The sequence below is a fragment of the Miniopterus natalensis genome, chromosome 14 (assembly GCF_054644295.1).
Source record: "Miniopterus natalensis isolate mMinNat1 chromosome 14, mMinNat1.hap1, whole genome shotgun sequence".
Classification (NCBI taxonomy): Eukaryota; Metazoa; Chordata; class Mammalia; order Chiroptera; family Miniopteridae; genus Miniopterus; species Miniopterus natalensis.
Window position 1 is genome coordinate 42,247,798 of NC_142094.1, and position 20,922 is coordinate 42,268,719.

The 20,922-nt window shown below is 44.7% G+C and overlaps 1 protein-coding gene across 1 annotated transcript; it reads right to left on the reverse strand.

Moving 5' to 3' along the window:
• Positions 1 to 1,794: 1,794 nt before the first annotated feature.
• On the reverse strand, positions 1,795 to 20,825 carry CPN1 (carboxypeptidase N subunit 1). The gene is made up of 9 exons (XM_016219841.2): positions 20,603 to 20,825; positions 16,544 to 16,740; positions 15,057 to 15,212; positions 12,587 to 12,769; positions 11,205 to 11,316; positions 8,719 to 8,858; positions 7,020 to 7,119; positions 4,724 to 4,842; positions 1,795 to 1,884 (listed from the first exon to the last, which is right to left on the reverse strand). The coding sequence occupies exons 1-9, from the start codon at positions 20,823 to 20,825 to the stop codon at positions 1,795 to 1,797; spliced, it is 1,320 nt and encodes a 439-aa protein (XP_016075327.1).
• Between the last annotated feature and the right edge of the window lie 97 nt (positions 20,826 to 20,922).

Consider the following 20,922-nt stretch of genomic DNA (forward strand, 5'->3'; position numbering starts at 1 on the left):
GGGGGGTATGTATTAGACAAATTGTAGTATCACCTATGTGAAGATGGTGCTCCAGACACCTGACCTGCAACTTCTCCCGTTCAGATGGCAGATTTGTCCCAAGCCACGCTGTCCCACTTTCTCAATCCTTGTTTTTGAAATGGCTGGTCCAGTTAGGGGTGTTTTCTGTGGCCATGGAAAAAGTGAATCTCATTGGCTCACTTATAACTAGACTCAATGTGGTTGGGATGTTATTCTGTTTCTTGGACCTATGCTGGGTTAGGCTTCTAGCATGTGGGATCATAGAACAGAAAGCTAAGCGCACATACACACACACACACACACACACACGTGCGTGCACATGCTTTTAGACCCGAGAGACGCAGCTGCTGTAAGTAGCCAGGCTATTCCCCACCACAGGGTATCTAAGCTTGCCATTCCTTCTGCCTGGAACTTTTATTCCTACTCTTGGCCAGCATTCTTTCTTCTTACCCTTTACATCTCAGCCAGAATATCACCTCTCCAGGGGAGTCTTCCTTAACCAGCCTATCTCAAAGAGATCCCCGGCATTTCCTCTCTCAGCACCGCTTCTCAGATACTAACTCTTTTTATGTATTTGTTGATTAATTTGTTTCAGCCTTTGTCTCTCCCTCCAAAGGGGTGGAGAGTGCATCTCTCTGGTTTACCACTGTCTCCCCAGCTCTTAACACAGCATTTGATTCAGAAATGGGACTCAACTATTTGTCGAACGAGTGAATCAGTCCATAAGCTGTTGTTGTGAATTCATGTCCTGGGTCTTTAACAGATAAAAATCTGACACTGTTGTATTTGGATCTTACTGTTTTACAATAAATAACATTTCAAACTGTGGGAGTAGGGAGGCTGAGAGGGTGGGGGAAGATGGAGCAAGTGGGGGAAACTGGAGCCTGCCTTATCTAACTGAGGCTGAGCCCTGAAACAGGGTGCATGAAAAAAAATCCACAGAAAACCTACCAAGCTCTGGGGACAGGGGGCTTGGAACCCCACCATGCCCTGAACTTGTGTGCTGTGTGGTGTGTGAGGAAAGACTACACATCCTTACACAATCTTTTGTAACATCTCCTGGGCTCAGTAATACCTTTAGAACAAATTAGTCCATTTTGGGAAATGAGCAAAAGTGCTGTGTATTGCTGACAGGGAGCAGGGTAGAGCCATTCCACAGGAGCACCTGCGTTACTTACACACCCAGAAAATGTGTTAAAAGATGTACATTGTTTAACATGCCCAAGTACAAAAATGGGTAGCAGTGGGACTAAGTATGTGTGTGCAAAATCCTTTTCTTATCAAGAAACTACTGGCTATTGCTGAAAGGGTCCTCTGGGATTTCAGATTTGCTCTCCTGGTCTTGCTATGGAAACAACATCAACGATGAATCATCTCAGCATTTCAGCTGTTCGTTCAGAAATCTTCCTTGAGCACCTATGACGTTGCAGACTCTGGTGACAGAGTGGCCAGCCAGCCAGAACCAGTCTCTGGATGCAGTATGGACTGGCATGGAGCCTTTAGGACCTAAACCATTCCCCACAATCGGAAGATCTTACTGAACACCGCTGAGTCTATGATCTATGAGAAGGCTTACACCTGGAATAGATAGAGACCATTCTGAATTGTTCCGAAGATGTTTATATTTAAATATGTCCCAATAATAAAATAGAAAGAATGTTCCATCTGATCGGAGAGCAGGCCCAAAGCCTTTCTGAAGCACTCCCTGGGCCACTGAATTGCGGTAGATTTCAGGCCGGGGCTCTGCCGCTGCGTCTCTGTATCTCTGCCTGGCTACCCGGGGCTTTGGTAAGACTCTGTCTCCAAGTGCTGCGCTGGGAACTTGGTGACTGGAGGGATACTTCTCCTGAGTTGGAAGTCAACCTGGAAGAAAAGAGAGGAAGCGAGGAGAGTAAAAGAGTTAGTTTTCGACTTCCTGGAACTGAAATCGGGGGAAGACCTGTTTGGAGCCGGTTTCACCACAGTTGCAGGTTCCAAGGGCAGGGTCTAAGGAGGATTATCATAGCAATGACCCAGAGCAGATTGGTGGCATCATACAGGCTGTGCTAACATTCCCCCTAAAAGTGCTACACAATCACTGAGGACACATAAGCTGTATCTGGACGAACTTAATATTCATTTATTTTATATGAAGTAGAAAACAATTATATCTACACCTTAAACCATTTTGCCAATTTTGTTGCCTAAAACAAGAACTAAGATGGATGGTGTCGTAATAACCCCTTTCTGCTGACTGTGTGAATCACAGGTGTCGTGCTCAGGCACGCACTCGCCTCAGATCCTTAGAACTAAACTTTCTGCCATAACTTTTGAGAAATTCACATAGGAGATATGATATAGATTGTGAATGTGGATTCTTAAATTCCAAATGTCCAAGTGCATTAATGCATCATTTCCAGCAATACGTCGAAACTTTCCTTCTGGCTGTGGCACACAGATATACGATGGTATTGACTGGCAAGCTGGGAGGTCCTGGCTGTGCTGGAGCAGCAGGACTGTCCCAGAAAGTACAGGGCCTCAGAGGGAGCGGCTCAGAGTCCTCCCCACCCTCGCCTGAGGCACCCTCGGCTTTCAAGCCCCTGAACAGCTCCAGCCGCTGAAGCCAGCTGGGAGTTGAAAAACTTGCAGCTAAGAGGGCTCTCTGTGAAGTTACTTCCTGCCCCTTCCACAAAAATCCACAGCCAGCTTTTCTGCTAGTTCCCCAAAGCGGGGGAAGTCCGAGCCCATGGCACTGTCATTATTATTTCCTATATGGTAACACAGGGATCTAGAAAAGAAAACAAAGAGAGGCAACAATGAGGAAAGGACAGAGGGAAACGAAAGGAACACGGCATCTAGAGGGCTGTGGAGAAGGGCAAAGGGGAGGACGCCAGACTTCGGGAGGTACCCGAGAGAGTCTTAAGTGTAACACGAAAACCATCTAGTCCAAGGTCTTTCTCTTTTCTCTTCCCCCAGCAGGTGGCTCTCTGCTTTAGGATAGGAAGAGAGACTCTACTGTGATCAATAAATGGCTTGTTAGCTGTTACAGTATCTGAGAATTGTATCCAAAACATAGACTGTGCCCCCTCTGAGTTATATTCAGTACATTAATGGGCTATGTCAATCTGTTTAAAGGCTATATGACAAAGGAGTTGGAATCTTTTGAAGCAGAGTATGTTGCTCAAGCAGATTGGTAGCTGGTTGCACTTGGCCCTGAGCGGACTTGCTTTACTGAAAGACTCATGCATGCAGCTGCCTACCCGTCGTTTGGTTTCAGGGGAGATGAGGAGCATGAGGTATCACAAGAGAAAGGGACGAACATGTTGGCTGGGAAACTGGGACCAGGGACCGGGCTGCAGCGGAAGAGTTACTCTGCTTCCTGCCTCTGCATGGACGTCATTTATAATGCGCAGGAGAGGGACTGGAGGGGCTGGGAGGAGAGAAAGGGAAACTCTCTAGACATTTCCGAGGAATTTTCAAAGGATTTTAAAAACTCTTTTCTCTGATCCTTGTGTTAAAAAAAGGAGGATTACAAACACGGGTAATAGCCGAGCATGAGGCCCTGTAACACTCTGGCTAACACGAGAGCCCTGAAAGCCCGACAGGTTCGAACCGGGGCTCCCACCCCTTACTCACTGTAATATTGGACAAGTTTCTAACCTTCTCAAAATTTCAGTTTCCTTAGCCACAAATGGGGATGCTTATATCCACCTTACAGGGGTGTTATAAAGGTTACATGAGATAGTTGTGGAAAGCTCTCATAGTAAGTGTTCAATAAACAGTTTTTTTAAAATCCCACATATTTGAAAAGACAAGCTACTTGACTTGACTGTATTGAGTTAACAGGGAAAGGGGAAGGAGGGTCTGCTAAGCTCCAGGGTTGTACTGAGAAGGAGCTGGGCGGAGCGAGGAGGCCCTAGAGAAGAGCTGACTGGTGGGAAAGCAGGTCTGTAGATGCTCATTAAATAGGACTGTCTCGTTGTCTTTTCCCTATCGTTTGAGAAAGCTGAGGATTAGACTCCAAGATCACTGAGCCTCTTTGGCTCTAAGATCCTAATCTAGTATGACCAAAGCTCAAAAGGTTTAGGCTGTAGATGAAAAAAGTTGTTTGCTTCTCATATAAAGAATGCGCGGGGAGCTGAATGACAGAGAGCAGCTGGTTCTCGACTGAGGTCAGAGGAAAGCAAGGGCGTCTGGGCACAAGGGCACCAGAAGGGGGTAGAGTGCCACCTGGTGGGAGGCCTTGCTCATGGCACAGAAGAATGCAACCCGTGGGAGCCCAGGTGCCTGGGGCAAGGTCCCTGGGATGTTACAAACTAACATTTGTCGGGCACTTCAATCACTCTACTGCCTGCTTTCTGCGCACGTTCTCATTTCAATCTCTTGTGAGGGAAATACTATTATCACCAGTTCACAGATGAAGAAGCTGAGGATGAGAGCAATTGGGTAATCTGTCCACCATCTGTAGACAAATGACCTGGATTTAGAAGCAGACAGTGCCTTTAATCACTATGCTACGTTAAACAGAAGAAAAGGAAACGTCAAAAGGAAATGGGGAAATGACATCATAGGAAAGTGACAGAAGAAAAATTAGCATATGAGAGCAATGACTTTTTTTATGGTGACAGAGGAAAGATTGGCAAAGAGTAGAATTGTGCCATTGGTTGTTTGTGACTTCATTTAAGTGATCTTTACAGGCTTTGTAAAGGTCAGCCCAACTCACCCGTTTTGGTTCCCCAGGACCCACGGTCACAGTCACTGTCTTTGGGTCGAACCCAGGTGCTGTGGCAGTGACCACGTAGGTGCCTGGAAGCAGCAGCCGGAAGTAATCACCGTGATCACCTAAAAATTACAAGGATAGAACTCAGTCTGCTGATTAGAAACTGCCCCAAATTCAGCTTTTATATGAAAAACAATCTGAGGGTTTTAGCTGGCCGCAAGCTTAATAGAGTGATGAAACTGGTTAAGATCTAAACAGTCATAGGCTATTTTACAGAATAGGAGTCTGGGCCTCAGCTCCTGGGGAGTAGGAATTCCACAGTACTCTGCACTCAGAATACTGTGTTTAACTCTAGACGCTGTATTTTTAAAAACTCATGTCCAATAAAGAGTCACTAGGAGGACGGTTGGATATCTATAAATGTTTTTGCCTGGTAAAGAGAATACAATGCTCGAAAAGGCACCGTGAAGAAATGTGTACCTAAAGAAATAAGCATGAGAACTTTGGGGTTAAGTTGCGGGAGGAAAATTTTGCTCAACAGAAGCAAAAACTATTGTGACACACAGAGCTTCCAAAAAAGAAATGGGCTGCTTCATGAAACTGTGAGGACTTAGGCAGAGACTGAATGAGGGGCCCTGGAAAAGCGACACAGCTATGCAGTGCACAACCTGCACAAGCGGGCGTGGTGGCCCTGGGTTGGACAACCAGCTGTCTCAGTGGTATGGTATTGTATGCGTGAAATCTTCCATTGAGTGGGAGGGCTGGACCACTCAATGACCACTAAAGCTGTGATTTTGAGAATCCTATTTTTAGTATTCTATCACCTTCAAAAGGGGAAAATAAAATTCAAAAGAAGGCCTGTTTCTCTTTTGAATGGCAGGGATATAACATTTTGGCTAACTTTACATGTCTTTTGAATCAGTTGTCACCATGCCTTTACATTTCTTTTAAGTGTACAGCAATGCCTAATTGAAATAATAAATGCAATTAAGAATGAGACAGACACTAAATAATGAGAAAGTCTCTTTTTTGCACCCTATTAAATGTCTAATTTACTTTAAAATACTTTTGCAAAAGCAGTGTCTTATTATACATATGTTGGACAGTTTAAGTCATACCCCAGGGCTGTCATTTTCTTAAGTGGGGGCTCATATCCAGGAGTGGAAGCTAGCATTGTATCAGAAAGGCCCAATTCCAGATGCAGCTATTATGAGGGCTTCAGCTATCTTTATGTCTAATCAACACTAGATGCTTTGCTAAGTAATACAATGAATGTTAGCAATGAGTTTTTTCAGTGGTAAAATAAGTAACTTATTAATTTAGCATAATGGTATTGGAAGTGGGCCCTTATTAGTGAAATTAGTGGTATTCAATATATGTTGATTGGCTAGAATGTTTCAGAGTCATTCCCCACCCTTGCCTGAATAAGGTATAAGAATCTAGCAAGCCCTGAAGCTCTTAGGGATGCTGTGGTTTGATCCCTAAACAGTCCTGGGTCCAGCCAGTCGTCTGATGCTTGACTATGAGGCTACAGAATTCTGCCTTTAGAATATCACTGCCTCTGCCTTGAATGAGCCTTTCATGTAAGATGTGTTGGGGTCATCTTCAAGAACATGAGTTATCTCCTTAAAGTTGAGATTTCATCCAGTTTAAACACACTGTCTGAACTGTAAAATGCCTGCTTGGTGTGGTAGAATGTGGTATCGAGGTTGTGGGAGGCAGGCAGATCTCACCTGCCCCTAACTATAGCAGCTATTGCTTTACTTTAAAAAGAAAACAATAAAAAAGCCTACAAGTTGTGCATGATCACATTGAGGTGGGACAGTTTGCAACTCCATTGTGCCATGAGATATTCTGTACCATTCTAGGAGGTTCTATCAATCTTGTCCTGCAACAAGTTTATAGAAATGCATCTTGCTAACATTGTCCTGCGTGGAGGTGTAGTGAGACTCCTGGGTTGGGGACAAGACTAAGCATTCCTCTTATAGTCCTTTCCTTTTCTACCCCATTTCATACCGTAAGTGAGCTACTAATAACTTCAAACCTAGAAAACACCCCTAACAAAGTGATATGAGGAACTGACTCCTGAGAGAGATGTTACAGTTACATCTTCCTGGTTCTTGCCTCTTCATTCACTGTTCCCATTTCTTTTACCCTTCCTTCCTCCAGTCCCCCACCCCCAATGGCCCTGATGTCCCTGCTAGTCTCACTGGTTTACAATTTGACCTCCTGACTATGCTGAAGAAGAACAGCTCGGAGTGGACGCTTCTTCTCACCCCACTAAGTAGTGGCCACCTACCTGAAGTGACATCATGATTAATCCCACTGACAGAAATAACAGCCTTAGGGAGGTAATTATTATTCTCATCAAGCACCATTCCCTTGATGCCTTGGTGCACCTGTGGGGAAAAACTTATGGTATAACCATGATCATAAAACACTGCAGTGTTTTAGAGTCCCCACAGCCCTGTCTCATGTGCTTTCATATTTGATCTTCATAAAGATTATCCTAATAACCCCTTAACTGGTCTTTCCATCCCCTCCTCTCCTCCCCAATAATTTCTTCTCAATAGAGCACTGGGAATGATCCCGTTAAAATCTAAGTTAAATCATGTCATAGGTCTACTCAAAACCAAACTCAGAGCGAGAGCTAAAGTTCTCATGATGGTCTATAAAGCCATAGTCTCAGCTAGCTGACTGATCTCACCTCCTGCCACCCTCTCCGATACTCTTGTGATTATTCCAGCCACACTAGTGTTCTGGTTTTGTATTTTTTAATTATTTTTTAAATTGTGATAAAATACACATAACATACAATTTACTATTTTAACCATTTCTAAGTGTACAGCTCAGTAGTGTTAAGAACATTCATATTGTTGTGCACCCAATCTCCAGAACCTGTCATCCTGCAAAACTGAACTCCACACCCATTAAACAAGTCCCATCTCCTTCTCTCCACAGACCCAGGCAACTACCATTCTACTTTCTGTCTATGAATTTGACTACTCTTGACTTGTAGTATAAGTGAAATGATAGAATATTTGTCTTTTTGCGATTGACTTATTTCACTTGGCATAATGTCCACAGGGTTTATTGATATTGCAGCATGTGGCAGAATTTCCTTCTTTTTAAGGCAGGATAATATTCCATCTTATGTATGTACCATATTTTGTTTATCCATCCATTTCTCATTGGACACTTGGATTATTTCCACCTTTTGGCTCTCACGAATGCTGCTGCTATAAACAAATATCTCTGCGATCCTGCTTTCAGTTTTTGGGGGTATATACCCAGAAGCAGATTGTTGGCTCATATGGTAGTTCTATTTTTAATTTTTTGAGAAACTGTAGTACTGTTTTTCATAGCGGCTGCACCGTTTCACATTCTTACCAACAGTGTATAAGGGTTCCGCTCTCTCCGCATCCTTGCCAACATTTGCTACTTTCTGTCGCCGCTTGTTGGCTTTTTAGTAGCAGCCATCCTAAGGGGTGCGAGGTGGTATCGCACTGTGGTTTGGATTTGTATCTCCCTAACGACTGGTGATGCTGAACATTGTTCGTGTGCTTGCTGTTGGCTTTGCATTACCTTTGTGTCCTCACTGAGGAAGCCCTTTTTCTCTACACAGCTGCATAGTTCTCTCCCTTACTTCCTTTAAGTCTGTTGAAATGTCACCTCCTCTCTAAGGCCTTCTTCATAGCATTTGACATGCTATAAAATTTATTTTCTTACTTCGTTTATTGTCTGTCTATCTCTTCTCACTAGAATATAAACTCCATATGGACAGGGATATTTGTTTATATTCATAATCTCCAGGATATAGTACACTTTCTGGTGGATAGTTACGCTCAATAACGTTGAATGAATAATTGTCACTGGTAGAAGAAGCCCAGATCGATGGACTAGTCAGAGCAGAAGTCAGGCCTGAGCCACGCAGAAAACCTTGCCTACTATTGGAAACCTCTTTCCGTGACGGTGAAAGTGAAAGAATTCAATTTTACCTGCTCCAAGAATTGGATTAGGGCTTCCCGATTACCCAGCCACTCGCGCTGTAAATCTTCTTCAGGGGGAAATTTGTTGCAGCTCAGTTCCAAGGTGATCTCAAAACAGTTGGTATGGAGGTAATTAAAGTCTTGCATTCCTAGGGGACAGAGAGTGGTGGCAGATCTGAACAACCAAGTTTCCACCCGATGCCCCATTTCAACTCTCTTTAATCACAATTTCTCCGCGCACACCTCATGACCTTCTGTTCCACCTCTTGACCTCCACTAATTTCTCCTCCATAAAACCATTCCCTAGTTTCCCAGTTCACATGCCTTTCTATTGTTTCCGCTTTCTCTCTTCATAAACGCCCATTTTGTCATCTCTACCCTCAACTTTTTTTTCCATTTAATGACTTAAATTCACTTCTTGTCCCCCTTAGCATGTCCAAAGTCTGCTTCTCGATTGTGCTTTAACACTAGACTATGCACGTGCACTGCTTTCTGGGGGACAGATTTCCTCTTTGGACTATGATGTCCTTCAGACCCGGGAGGTTAGAGATGAGACAAATATCTTGCTTTCACATCCCTCCTCCTAACCAAGACCACAGCACTAACCTGAAAAATAGTTATCCCAGGAAAACAGAACCCTGTAAAAGCAGAAGGCAGCTATGTTTTTCCTCCATCAAAGCTGACTTGCTTCTCTCTTCTATATTATTCAATTGAATTATTTTAAAATACCTTTCTGATTACTAGAGTGGTGTTTTTATCATAAATTTGAGTTAAAAATTATCCATTTATACCCTGCAGGAAAGCAGGTCCCCTGTTGCTAGAGGATAGGGAAACGCCTACATCTGATTTGTCAAGTTAAGATGGAAATCCAAGACATTCGTGTTAAATCTTTCAGTGTTAAAATTCTGGCAACTGATGGAAGCTTATACAGAAACTCTGGTTATTTAGTGACTCGCCACATATTCCTAGTATTTGAAAAGTACATTTCTAGTAAAATACATTACCTTGTACTTTATTTGCTGTTAATTGTTTTCAGTGTATATTTATTCTCCCTAATAAAATGATACTAACTTGAAAAAATTATCCATTTAATCAACTTTCGCCTGCTCTCTGAGCTAATGTGTGCAAGCAGCTGTTATAGAAAGTTGTGCCATCACTTCTCTCTCAGCATCAGAATCATCTAGAAGGCAGCACCTTCCAGCCAAATACAGACTGCTGGGCCTTAGCCCTAGAGTTTTTGATTCAGTAGGTATGGGGTGGGGCCCCTAAATTTGCATTTCTAACAAGTACCAAGTGATGCTGATGATGCTGGTCCAGAGACCACACTGTTGGAACAATTGTTTTAGTGAACTTGATCTTGAAATTGTACCAGCTTAATTTGGAGTAATGATTCTCAGTGGAGCATGAGCCATGGTTTCCCAGAGGATGGGAAGGGAGAAACAAGTATAATACGAAAAAGTATATTTCATATTTTATTTTGATGGTGGGGGGAAACCTATTGCTTTCCTAAAGCAAACTGAAGAAAGTTTAACAGAATCTTCTTGCTTGTGTTCAAGTGAGTTTTCAGCCACTTTCCCAGGATGTGGTGACTCCCTAACCTCCCCCTCCCCACTCTCTACAGAACCACTATCCGCTCAGGCCTCACTAGTGAGCTTTCTGCTCTGGCAGGTCAGATCTGAGAGACTAGGGAAAGGCAACTGCTAAAACATGATTCCTGAAAGATCCAGCTTCTTGCTTCAGCCTCTTCTTTATCCTTAGGTTCCCTATCTACTGAAGGTTCACAAACAGAGATTCTGTCTCAACCGTCAGTGATGGGGAAGACCCTGGGAGTGGAGAGAGAAGCCTCTTGGAGATTTCGGCTACATTATCAACGGCCAATGTCCAGGAAACTCCTGATCGTGGGAGATGGGCAGGCAGGGTACAGAGCATATGCCAGGAGAACTATTTGGGTCCAGGCCAGCTCCTCTGCTCACCTGTTGCTATGTGAGGCACAACTCTATGCTGGTTAGAAAAAGCCTAATATTTATAAGCCAGGCATTTCCAAATGCTTTATGTGCATTATTTTTATCTAATACTTACATTAAAATTATGGGGCAAGTATTGTTACCCTTAATGTACATGCCAAAGCTCAGAGAGGTTAAGTAATTAGCCTGAAGCCATATAACTGGTAAATGGGCAAGCTACCCTTCAAGGTCAGTGTACCCTTGAAGTCCACACTTAACCACTTGACTACTTTATTTCCCTCCTATGCTCCAATATCCCGTATAAACCGCCAGTTTTTAAAAGGCCACAAGGTATCCTTAACTTCATTTTAATAAACCACAAAATGCCATTAAATGCTAACTTAAGACTCTGCTATTTCCAGGTCTCTACTTGAATATAAAATTCTATAACATTCCTGTCATTTCTCTCAGAGAGAAAAAGGCGATTCGGAAGGAGAAATGAGCCCGACCCTGCTCCAGCTCACAGCACGGCTGTCACCAGCGTCCCCTTACCCTTGCTGAGAGAATACCAGGAAGCCCCATTGGTGATGCCGTCTGGGAAGTAATCCCCACAGTTCCAACCATGGTGCATCCACCCATGTGCGTAGGAGTAGACCTTGGCCAGCTGTAGGAAAAGTGGGCAGAAGTGACCTTGAGTGTTCCCAGCTCATATGGCAATGCTCGCACTCAGAAGGAGGGTAAAGCCAAGAAACCCCACTAGGTATAAACAACTGGTTATTTGCTTTAATGAAAGAAAATATCAGCAGAGGTAGAGATGGGATGTGTGTGTGTGTGTGTGTGTGTGTGTGTGTGTGTGTAGTGGACTAGAGTTAAGAAACCTGTATTCTGATTTTTTCCACTATCTTGGGACTAAATTTCTCCAAGTGCAAAGTGAGGGGTGGCATTAGATGACATATAAACTCCCTACTAGGTGTACCATTTCTTTTTTATAAATATACTTATTTTTATTTTTTTAAATTAATTTTCAGTTACAGTTGACAGGCAGTATTATATGTCAGATGTACAACAGAATGATTAGACATTTCTATACCTTAGGAAGTGATCACCCTGGTGAGCCAAGTGCCCATCTGACACCGTACACAGTTATTACAACCTTACTGACTATATTCCCTGTGCTGTACTTGACATCCCGTGACTGTTTTTCTAACTGGCGATTTCTACTTCCTCCTTTTCTGGGTGCACTATTTTCTGGCTAAGTTTTGTTTAAAAAAGCAGCAAGTAAGATAGGCTTAGCCAGGAAAAGGACTGTGTGTTGGGGACGAGTTGTGTGTTGGATTCAGAATCTCTATTAATTCTCTTTCATTCCTATTTTATAACAGTGAAAAAAATGAGATATACTTGCTTGGCAAAGCAACAACTGGTATTATTCTCTATGCAATTCATTAATTTATGAATGAATGCAATTAATTAATAATATATTAACTATAAAATAATTAATCTATTAATTTTCTTCTATTGATGTTTTGAACTACTATGTAAACCTTTTTTATGTGCACGGTCTATTTTTCATTAATATAGCCTTACTATCATAAAATTCCAAATTGGAACCCCCAAAATACACATTTAATGCTACTTGCTTACCACCAGCACTATTAGTCTTTTGGCATATTTCTTGTTCGTCATTAGCTTAAGTATTTTTCTAAACTTGAGTTATTATACTACAAAGCTTTCTTATATGTTTATGTTTTCATAAAATTTTATCTTATCTCTCCAAACAAAACGCAGTTCCCTAGACTGTCAGCTCCCAGCGAGCAAGCGGTGCTGTCAGTTATTTCCTGTGGCCTTGTACCAGCAGGCTCCCGTGTGGCTGACCTGACCTGGGTCCCCCTCCTGAGCCCCGAGTCCCCGGCGGGACAGGCCACCGTCCTGCGCACCTTCTGAAAAAGCTTGTCATCGGGCGTGGGCGTGTTGGCAGTGCGGCGGAAGCCTCGCACCCTGTGCTCCAGGGACTTGTCATACGGGTAGTTGGCCACCACCGCTCCTCCGTGGAGATTGGCCGACAGGACGAAGTTGAAGGAGCGGATCCACTGGATCACGGCCCGGGTCTCGGGTTCCACCTGAGGGAGACGGGAGCCTTTTGAGTAAGCGACAGGAAGAGGCCTGAGTGTGAGTGGGACAGGTCTGGCCGGGCATGAGAGGCGCAGATGGTGGAACTTTGATCTTTCGCGTGATGGTTGGAAAAATTAAATGGAGTGAAATCCTAATATACAGAATAGATAAAAAGAGAGCGGTTAGGGCGGGGAAACCGCTGCAGATTATACACGTCGTGATACACTCGTCCAGACCCACAGACTGCGCCGCGCGAAGAGTGAGTGCTGACGTGGGCTCTGGCCGTCGTGCAACAAGCGTGGGGGAAGGCAGGTTCGTCACCTGTGGCAGACGGACCGCCCCGGCGTGGGCTGCTGCTGCGGGGAGCGGAGGGCGTGTGGGGACTCTCTGTACTTTCTGCTCAACTGTGCTGTGAAAAACCTGCTCTAAAAAATAAAGCCTCTGGGGGGAGGGGGGGAGAGAGAGAGAGAGGAGCCCAAGCTTAGCCTCTCTCTGGCCCTAGAAAAGGCTTCTCCAATTTCCCCCTGCTTCAGTGGCTCCTGAGGCACCTCTGCAGAAATTGAGAGCTCTGGAAATCAGTGTGGAAAACGCTGGTTTCCTGTAGCGCTCTGCAGCTTCCTCCTTTCCCCAGCACAACCACTACATCCAGTGTTGCCCTGTGGAGCGCTCCTGCGCGCATACCCAAATGTCATGGGTTAGAAATAGTGTAACATGGGCCAGTCTTGGCTGATTAGTGACATGCCACCCTATCGATTGCATATTACAGTGCCGGTGAGTGATGGTATTCCGAGGAAAGCCATGAACCTGCTGGACTTGCAGTATAAGGAAATAATTTAAGGTCTTCGTTGTCTTTCCTCCCCTCAGGGTGGATGTGCTTAGAGGTTATGTGGTGTTAATGCATCAATGGCGCCTCCTGGACTAAGGGTCAGCTTCAAAGGCCCCCTCTTTTCTACCCCGAGGGGGAGTGGATGAATCAGGGTGAGTTTCACCCCATCAGAATGGATATAGTACCAAAGGCACCAGTCCTGCTCTGTGACCAGGACTCGGCCCCTTTGAAGCAGTCCTTTCTCAGTGTCCTAAGCCTCTATCCATCTGAGCAAAGCCAGCTTCTCACTGTTCCTCTCCCTCAAGGCCGCCCCATCAGGTGTGCCGAGGACTTCTCATTCTCTTTTTCATCTTCTAAGATTCAGACAGAGGAGCAAGTAACTGGTATTGGCTCAGTGACCTTATTTTAATTCAACAAGTCAATAAATCAGAACATCCTTCTGGCCGGATATGCTGACTAGTACAAAGTTATTTTTTATTTATTATTTACCTGAGCCAAGAGCATCGCTGCTATCTGAAATCAAATGACTTTTGCTTCATTTCCAACCAAGACTACTTCATCTAGAAAACTCCCAATAGAAAGCCTTACACCTGTTTTATGTTTCTCTCCCAGTCTCTAAGTTTAGATACTCACAAACAGAACGTTTAGAACTATCTCATACAGTGTGAAAAACAGGGTGGTAGCGATGCTCTGAGATGACAGTAGTTATTCTTGGGAGCAGGCCCACCAGCAGGATGAAACCATTCACATGACCAGGGGTGACATTACAGGCCTCCTGGGAAGAAAGGCTTGAGAGCATCGGATGGGATCCTCTGACGGGAGAGTAAGGGAAACAAGTACGGTAAAGTAGTCAAGGCTCATATAGAAAGAGGAGAGAAAAAGCTATACATAAGGGACTCTCCCAACTCCTTTCTATAGCTAATTGTTAATGAGCGCACAGTTCACACGTAAGAGAGATCTCTAAAGAATGCTAAAGTTCTGTGTCAACAGTACAGTGCAGTAGAAAGAATGTTGGATTAGGAGTTGGAAGACCTGGATTTTAACCCTGATTCCATCAATTATAGCTGTGTGAATTTAAATTATTTTTTTTCTATAAGTGTAATATCTATAAAACAGACATGGGTGACACTGATTGATGCATTTGCCACACAGTGTTATGAAGATCAACTGAAATACTGGCTAAGGAAGAATTTTATAAAATACTATGCAACCGTACGATGCCACTTTCACTTCCCTCACTACCATGGCCACGAACATCAAACGTTTTGTGAGCAGGTGCTCCATGGAGGTCCCTACACTGGGGGAGGGGATGAATACAAAAAGGCATAACACACAGTTGTTATGCTGTGGACACATTAACATGGAGTGACTTGTTGTCTAATTCTTGCTTGCTTAGTTGATGTGAAAATTTCCAGAAGAAATTCCAGGTGTTGATTTACCTGCTTCTGTATGCAAATTTCTTCTCATACCTGGCTTTTCCAGTTGTCTGGAAGGGGCAAGTGGTGGTTGGGGCCTCCATGCTTCTCGTTGTAGTAGATGTAAGTATTGAGGTCGGGGAAGTTGCGGTTCAGGTCCACTCCATTTGCATTGTGCCTGCCAACCAGATATGCAGAAATATCTGGGCCCTAGTGGGGAAATGGAGAGATGAGAAATGAAGGTTTCAGACTGAATCCTACATTTGAAGAACATTGTGTAGTTCTTTTTAGGTCTTAGCTTAATCTATCATCAAATGATATAGCATTTTCCCTTTAACTTATCCAAAGTCCCAGTGGCATGGTTCAAATTTCCTTGTAGACCATGTGCTGGAGAATAGATCCCAGGAGAAGCTCTACCAAGAATAGGGTGTTTCAGCCCTGGCCAGTGTGGCTCAGCGGTTAGAGCGACGGCCTGCGCACTGAAGGGTCTCGGGTTCGATTCCCTGTCAAAGGCATGTACCTGGGTTGCAGGTTCAAATATAGCTTTCAAAGGAACACATTCATTGTGTAAGGCAGGTGCCTGGCTCCACCCTTGAATATTCTGATTCAGTTGCAGGAAGGGAGGTGGAGAGAATCTGGGAATCTGTATTTCAAAATATTCACCTATGACTAATGCACAGCCACAGAAGAATCACTGCTTTTTTTTTTTTTTTTTTAATGTCTTTATTGATTTCAGAGAGAGGAAGGAAGAGAGAGAGAGATAGAAACATCAATGATGAGAGAGTTGTTGACTGGCTGCCTCCCACAAGCCCCCTACTAGGGATCGAGCCTGCAACCCGGGCATGTGCCCTGACTGGGAATCAAACCGAAATCACCTGGATCCCAGGTCAATGCTCAACCGTTGAGCCACACCGGCCGGGCAAGAATCACTGCTTTAAAGTTTGGCACGCTAACATTTTGAATTTATGTCAATAAAGTAAAAGCCCATAAACATTTTTTTCTTCTCTATCCCCTGCAAGTGCAACTCTAAAATAAAGAATTAAAAAGCTGAGTACTATAGTAGAGGAAAAAACCTACAGAAATAAAATAAAGTATGAAGACTCTAGAATTAACTCCTCACTCCACAGTTCTGGGGAAAGCTTGATCTCTCTGATACCTCCCTCCCCCCCCCCCATGCAAATGTAAGTGTTTACGGGAGGAAGCAGACACTTAGGGTTCCAAGTTAAAAGTTTGGGAAAGGGTCTATTTTGCAATATCCCTTCAAGCCTGTATAGTACTTTCCAGTTTCCAAAGTGTCATAAATATTGCCTCATTGGCCTTCCCAATAAAACCAGGAGGTCCGCTGGAAAGGTACTGAGGGAACCGAAACTCAGAGGGAGCCCACCTTCAGTGCGTAGGGTTTTACAGGCCCGAACCCAGCCTTCACACTTTATTACACCTCTGTTGTTACACAGTGGCATTGACGGTGGAGCAGAGAGGACATATCGTCTGCCGGCTTTTCCTTTATTCCTTAAGAGGCTGCATGCCTGCAGGGCCAGTACCTGGGCGGCCGCCACCTCGTAGCCGTCGGGGTTCATGGACGGCATGATGTGGATGCGCGCGCTCTGGACCAGCTGCGCGATGCGCTGGTTCCCGCTGCGGAACTCCTCGCACAGGAACTCCGACAGCTGCAGCAGCAGCTCGCGGCCCAGCACCTCGTTGCCGTGCATGTTCCCCACGTACTTCACTTCAGGTTCCACTGCAAGCGTGAGAAAAACACGCAGGACGATAAAAGACGGGGAGTCCTAACCTTGCAAAGGGACCTTCTCCCTCTTTTTCGATAACGAATCCCAGAAAATCTCACCCTTCGGTTGGGTCTCTCCCAATAATCCTTGAGCCCCTTTCGAACAAATTGCAACGACAAATGCTACAAAGACTCATGCCAGGGATGATATGATTACCCTTTATTAACTCCCTACTGTGTACCAGGCATGCTCACGACCAGGAATCTTCACAGAAACCTGTAAAGTGGTCATTATCAGCCTCAGGGTGAGGGTACTGGGGAGGGCTGAGGTTAAGAAACTTGTCTCAGGTCACCTAGCTAATTAATCCAACAGAGGCCAAAGCCCAGGGAGCACTTACAGTAGCCCGCTGCTTCTGAGAGACAAAACCTTTTAGGATAAGGGTGGTGTTTTCCCAAGGCCTGCTTGCATAAAATTCCCTAGGTTATAGCATGACAGTTTCTAATCACCTTGGCTGAAAACTTAATTTTCCTGGTACTTAGGAAAACGAAAATCTCTCCTTAATATCAGAGAATGTGGTGTTTTAAGGCATAGAGTAGAAAGGAATCTACCTATGGCTCATTCCTTAATCTTCTCATTGGCTATATTAACTGTTCAATTAAAGTAAGAACTGAGGTCATGAAAAGAGCCTCTGCAACCACTTAAAGAAAATCATTCTTGTCCTTTTTAAAAGGAAGGAGAAAAGCTCTCGCCAAGTGATTTACCTTCCACCCCCCATGATTTCCCTTCCAGCCACCTTCCCTCCTCTATGATTCTTCTGATTCTGGAACTCTTCATCCCCATATTTCCAAACCCTCAGCATCTCTGTAGGCTCTGGGAAGCCATCTGGGCTCTCTCTGCTGGGAGCAAACTCGCTGTTGAACTTCCCTTTTATGGTACTTACCACTTTTTACTCTGAGTTTTATCTAATTTTGCACATGTCCTATATTCTTTACTGGGCCTGGCCTTTACAATAAATACAATTTTTAATTTTTTTAGGACATGTTTTATTGTTATTTATCTTAGTATACCTACAGCAGTCTTTCCCCCCAAAATGTCCATGATCCACAAGGATCATGTAGCAAATTTTCTGTAACATGTAATCTTTACTCTTAGTGCATTTCTTTAATCTTAGATTATGTCTTTCTTACTTTTCTTGTTGTTAAAATATCCCTTCTTTTAGGAAAGGATGGTGATAGCAGATGGCAGGTAGTATTCTCCAACATCCTTGTATAGTAAAATAAAATTTGGAAAATATATTTGAATCTCCTCCAATTTCTCTTATTTATTAAATTTTTTTTTTAACTTCTGCGAAATCCAAAAGTGGGCAACTATTGCCCTATAGAAACTAGGATAGTGCTTTGCACATTGTAGGTGCTCGATGTCAAACTCTTTTGTCTCTACTTTGAATATATGCAGAATACGACCATTTCTCGTAACAATCACTGCTATCATCTTGGTTTAAGCCTCCCCAACTCACACCTGGATTATTACAATAAATCTACTTGAACTCCTTGCATCTGCCCAGCCCCATTAAAGTGCATTCTCCTGAGTCAGGGGTCTGCAAACTTTTTCTGTAAAAAGCCAGATAGTAAATACTTTGGATTTGTGGGCTATATTGTCTCTGTCACAGCTGCTCAACTCTTGCAGCAAAAGGAGTCATGGGCAATCCCAAAACAAATAGGCGGGACTGTGTTTCAACAAAACTTTATTTACCAAAACAGATAACTGACCCTAGGGCTGTAGTCTGCTGACCCCTGCTCTGACTGATCTTTAAAATTTTTTAAGTCAGATCATGTCACTCTTCTGCTTAAAACCCTCCAGTGGCTTCTTGCTTCGCTCCAAGGAAAAGCCAACATCTTTACAAAAGCCTGTAAGGCCCTACGCCACCTCCTCCCGCCCTGTTTCCCTGACCATACTGCTCTGACCTCCTCTTGCTCTCCCATCGTTTACTCTGCTGGCGCTACGGGGGCCTCCTTGCTGTTCCTCACACTTGCCAAGCTCCTGCTCTTTTCTCTGCCTGCAGCGTTTTTCTTCCCAATACGAGATTTTTTTGCCACCACATGCTCCAATATTACCTTGACAAAGAAGCTTTTTCTAGGTAGCACTGACCTCTCCCCCACTCAATCCATAGTACTCTATGACATTCTCTGCCTCTCTTTCCAGGTTTATTTTTTTCTCTAGCACTTATTTTCTTCCAATACAATATATATTTCCTTAGTTAGCCATTTATTGCCAGTCTTACCCAGCTAGAATCAAGGCCCTGAGCACAGGGTCTTTGTTTTAGTTTCTGTTGTATGTTCAGAGTCTACAAAAGTGCTCACATCTAGCAGATAATCAGTAATATTCATGGAAAGGATAACAAATTAATGAAAGGAATAAATGGATGAACAGCTAAGTTATAGGTATCAGAGAAAAGATGAAAAGGCCTCAAGGAAGGCATGAATGCTAGAAAGTAGAGGGGCCACCCAGAAGGGGGCATGGAGTGAGGAGGGGCTAACCCTACAATGCCTGTTAGCACCCACAAGCTTCCACAATGAACACACCACAGGTGCTCGCAATGCAAGTGAGGCTTCAAAGCGAGGCCTTTATCCTCACCTAATCCCTCACAGCCTTCCTTGAGCCATCTCCCGCCCCTCTCCCCCTGTCCCCGCTCCCCATGAGCCATGTAATATTCTGAAGCTGTCTCGAGCAGAATCACCTGGTGTGAGATTGTCATTGAAGGTATTTAAGTGGGGGTGGGAGAGTGGGGGGGTGGGGAGTGAGCAGATTATATCAGTATTTAGGAAAATTATTCTGGCATCTCTGTGCTAAATGAAAAGCTCCGAGAGTGGTGGCAGTTAAGAGTTAGGAGGTCAGTTAGACGCCTGGAACAATCGGTTAGGCAGGTTGTGATGAGGTTTGGGCTAGGGTGTAGGCAGAGCGTGGAACTGGAGCAGAAGAGAAATTTGAGGGTGACAGTTTGAAGGAGGAACTGACATAACTTGAATGTCACAACTGTCACAAGTAAAGCAGTGAGAAATTAGAAACAACTTAAATGTCCATCCATAAATGAACAGTTAAATACAACCATGCAATGGAATGCTATCCAGCCAAAAATGATGAGGTAGACCTACATTTACAGACATGGGTGCCATTCATAAAAGACTATGAGAAAAATGCAGTTACAGTGATTCCAATTTTATAAAATAAATTATGGCGGGGGGGGGGGGGGCAGTTAACTACGTACAGAAAAACGTCTGGAAGGATATACACCAGTATGTCAACAACAGTCATCTGTGAGTGGTGGGATTATGAGTGAGCCTTTTCCCTGTCTCTAATTTCGAATTTTAATCCAAGCATCACTTGCTTTTAGAAGGGAAACAAACTAACAAAACAAAAAAATAACGCAGTGACTACAACTAATACCGCAGGCCTCAGACCCTCTCCAGGATACCACACTCTACCTCACCAGGGTTCCCTAAAGAAGTATCCCTAAACCCTTCTAAGTTTCCTGGCAGAATCAGAAGGACTGATTGTGGCTGCTTCTGTCTCCTGAGGCACTGGATAGGCAAAGACAGGTAAAAACTGGGGGGGATAATGGGGGGAGAGGAAAGGAAAGGGGCAGGAGGGGGATGGGAGCAGGAAGGCGCCTCCTCTTACCATTAGGGTCTTGAGCAACTAGAACCCGAGAGAGAGGAACTACCTGGCCTGCCTGGCGCCCGAGTTGGACGGCAGCTCCCAGAGGCAGAGGCCTGCCCAGGCCGAGGGGGGCCCACGGCCTCCCCGCCCCCCCCCCCCGGGGTTCTGGGCGCGTGAGGACGGCCCCGCCCTCCACGCTCCGGGAGCCGCGGCGCTTACGGGGCTCGTGGATCCCGGGCAGGTCGCTGAACTCCAGCACGTAGAGGTGCCGGCCGCGCACGCTGCGCCCCGCGCTGTACACGCGCGTGATGTGCGGGCACTCGTTGTGCACCCTGTACAGCGTCCGCACCAGGTCGTCGTAGCGGTGGTGGCGAAAGGTCACCGGGGTGACCAGCTTGAGGAGCAGCAGGAGGTGGAGGAGGACTGCGCGCAGGCCTGGCATCCCGCTGGGCTGGCCCAGGGCGCCCCGGGCACGCGCCCCACCTCTCCCCAAACCTCCTCTTCCCGCCTCCCAAAGGCAAGGGCCCGGGACCAGCGCT

Coding starts and splice junctions, on each gene's coding strand:
- CPN1 (XM_016219841.2), bottom strand. CDS start 20,825: ATGCCAGGCCTGCGCGCAGTCCTCCTCCACCTCCTGCTGCTCCTCAAG. Junction 11,317..12,586: donor ATGACAAGCTTTTTCAGAAG/GTGCGCAGGACG, acceptor CTTTTCCTACAG/CTGGCCAAGGTCTACTCCTA. Junction 8,859..11,204: donor CTGGTATTCTCTCAGCAAGG/GTAAGGGGACGC, acceptor TCTGTCCCCTAG/GAATGCAAGACTTTAATTAC.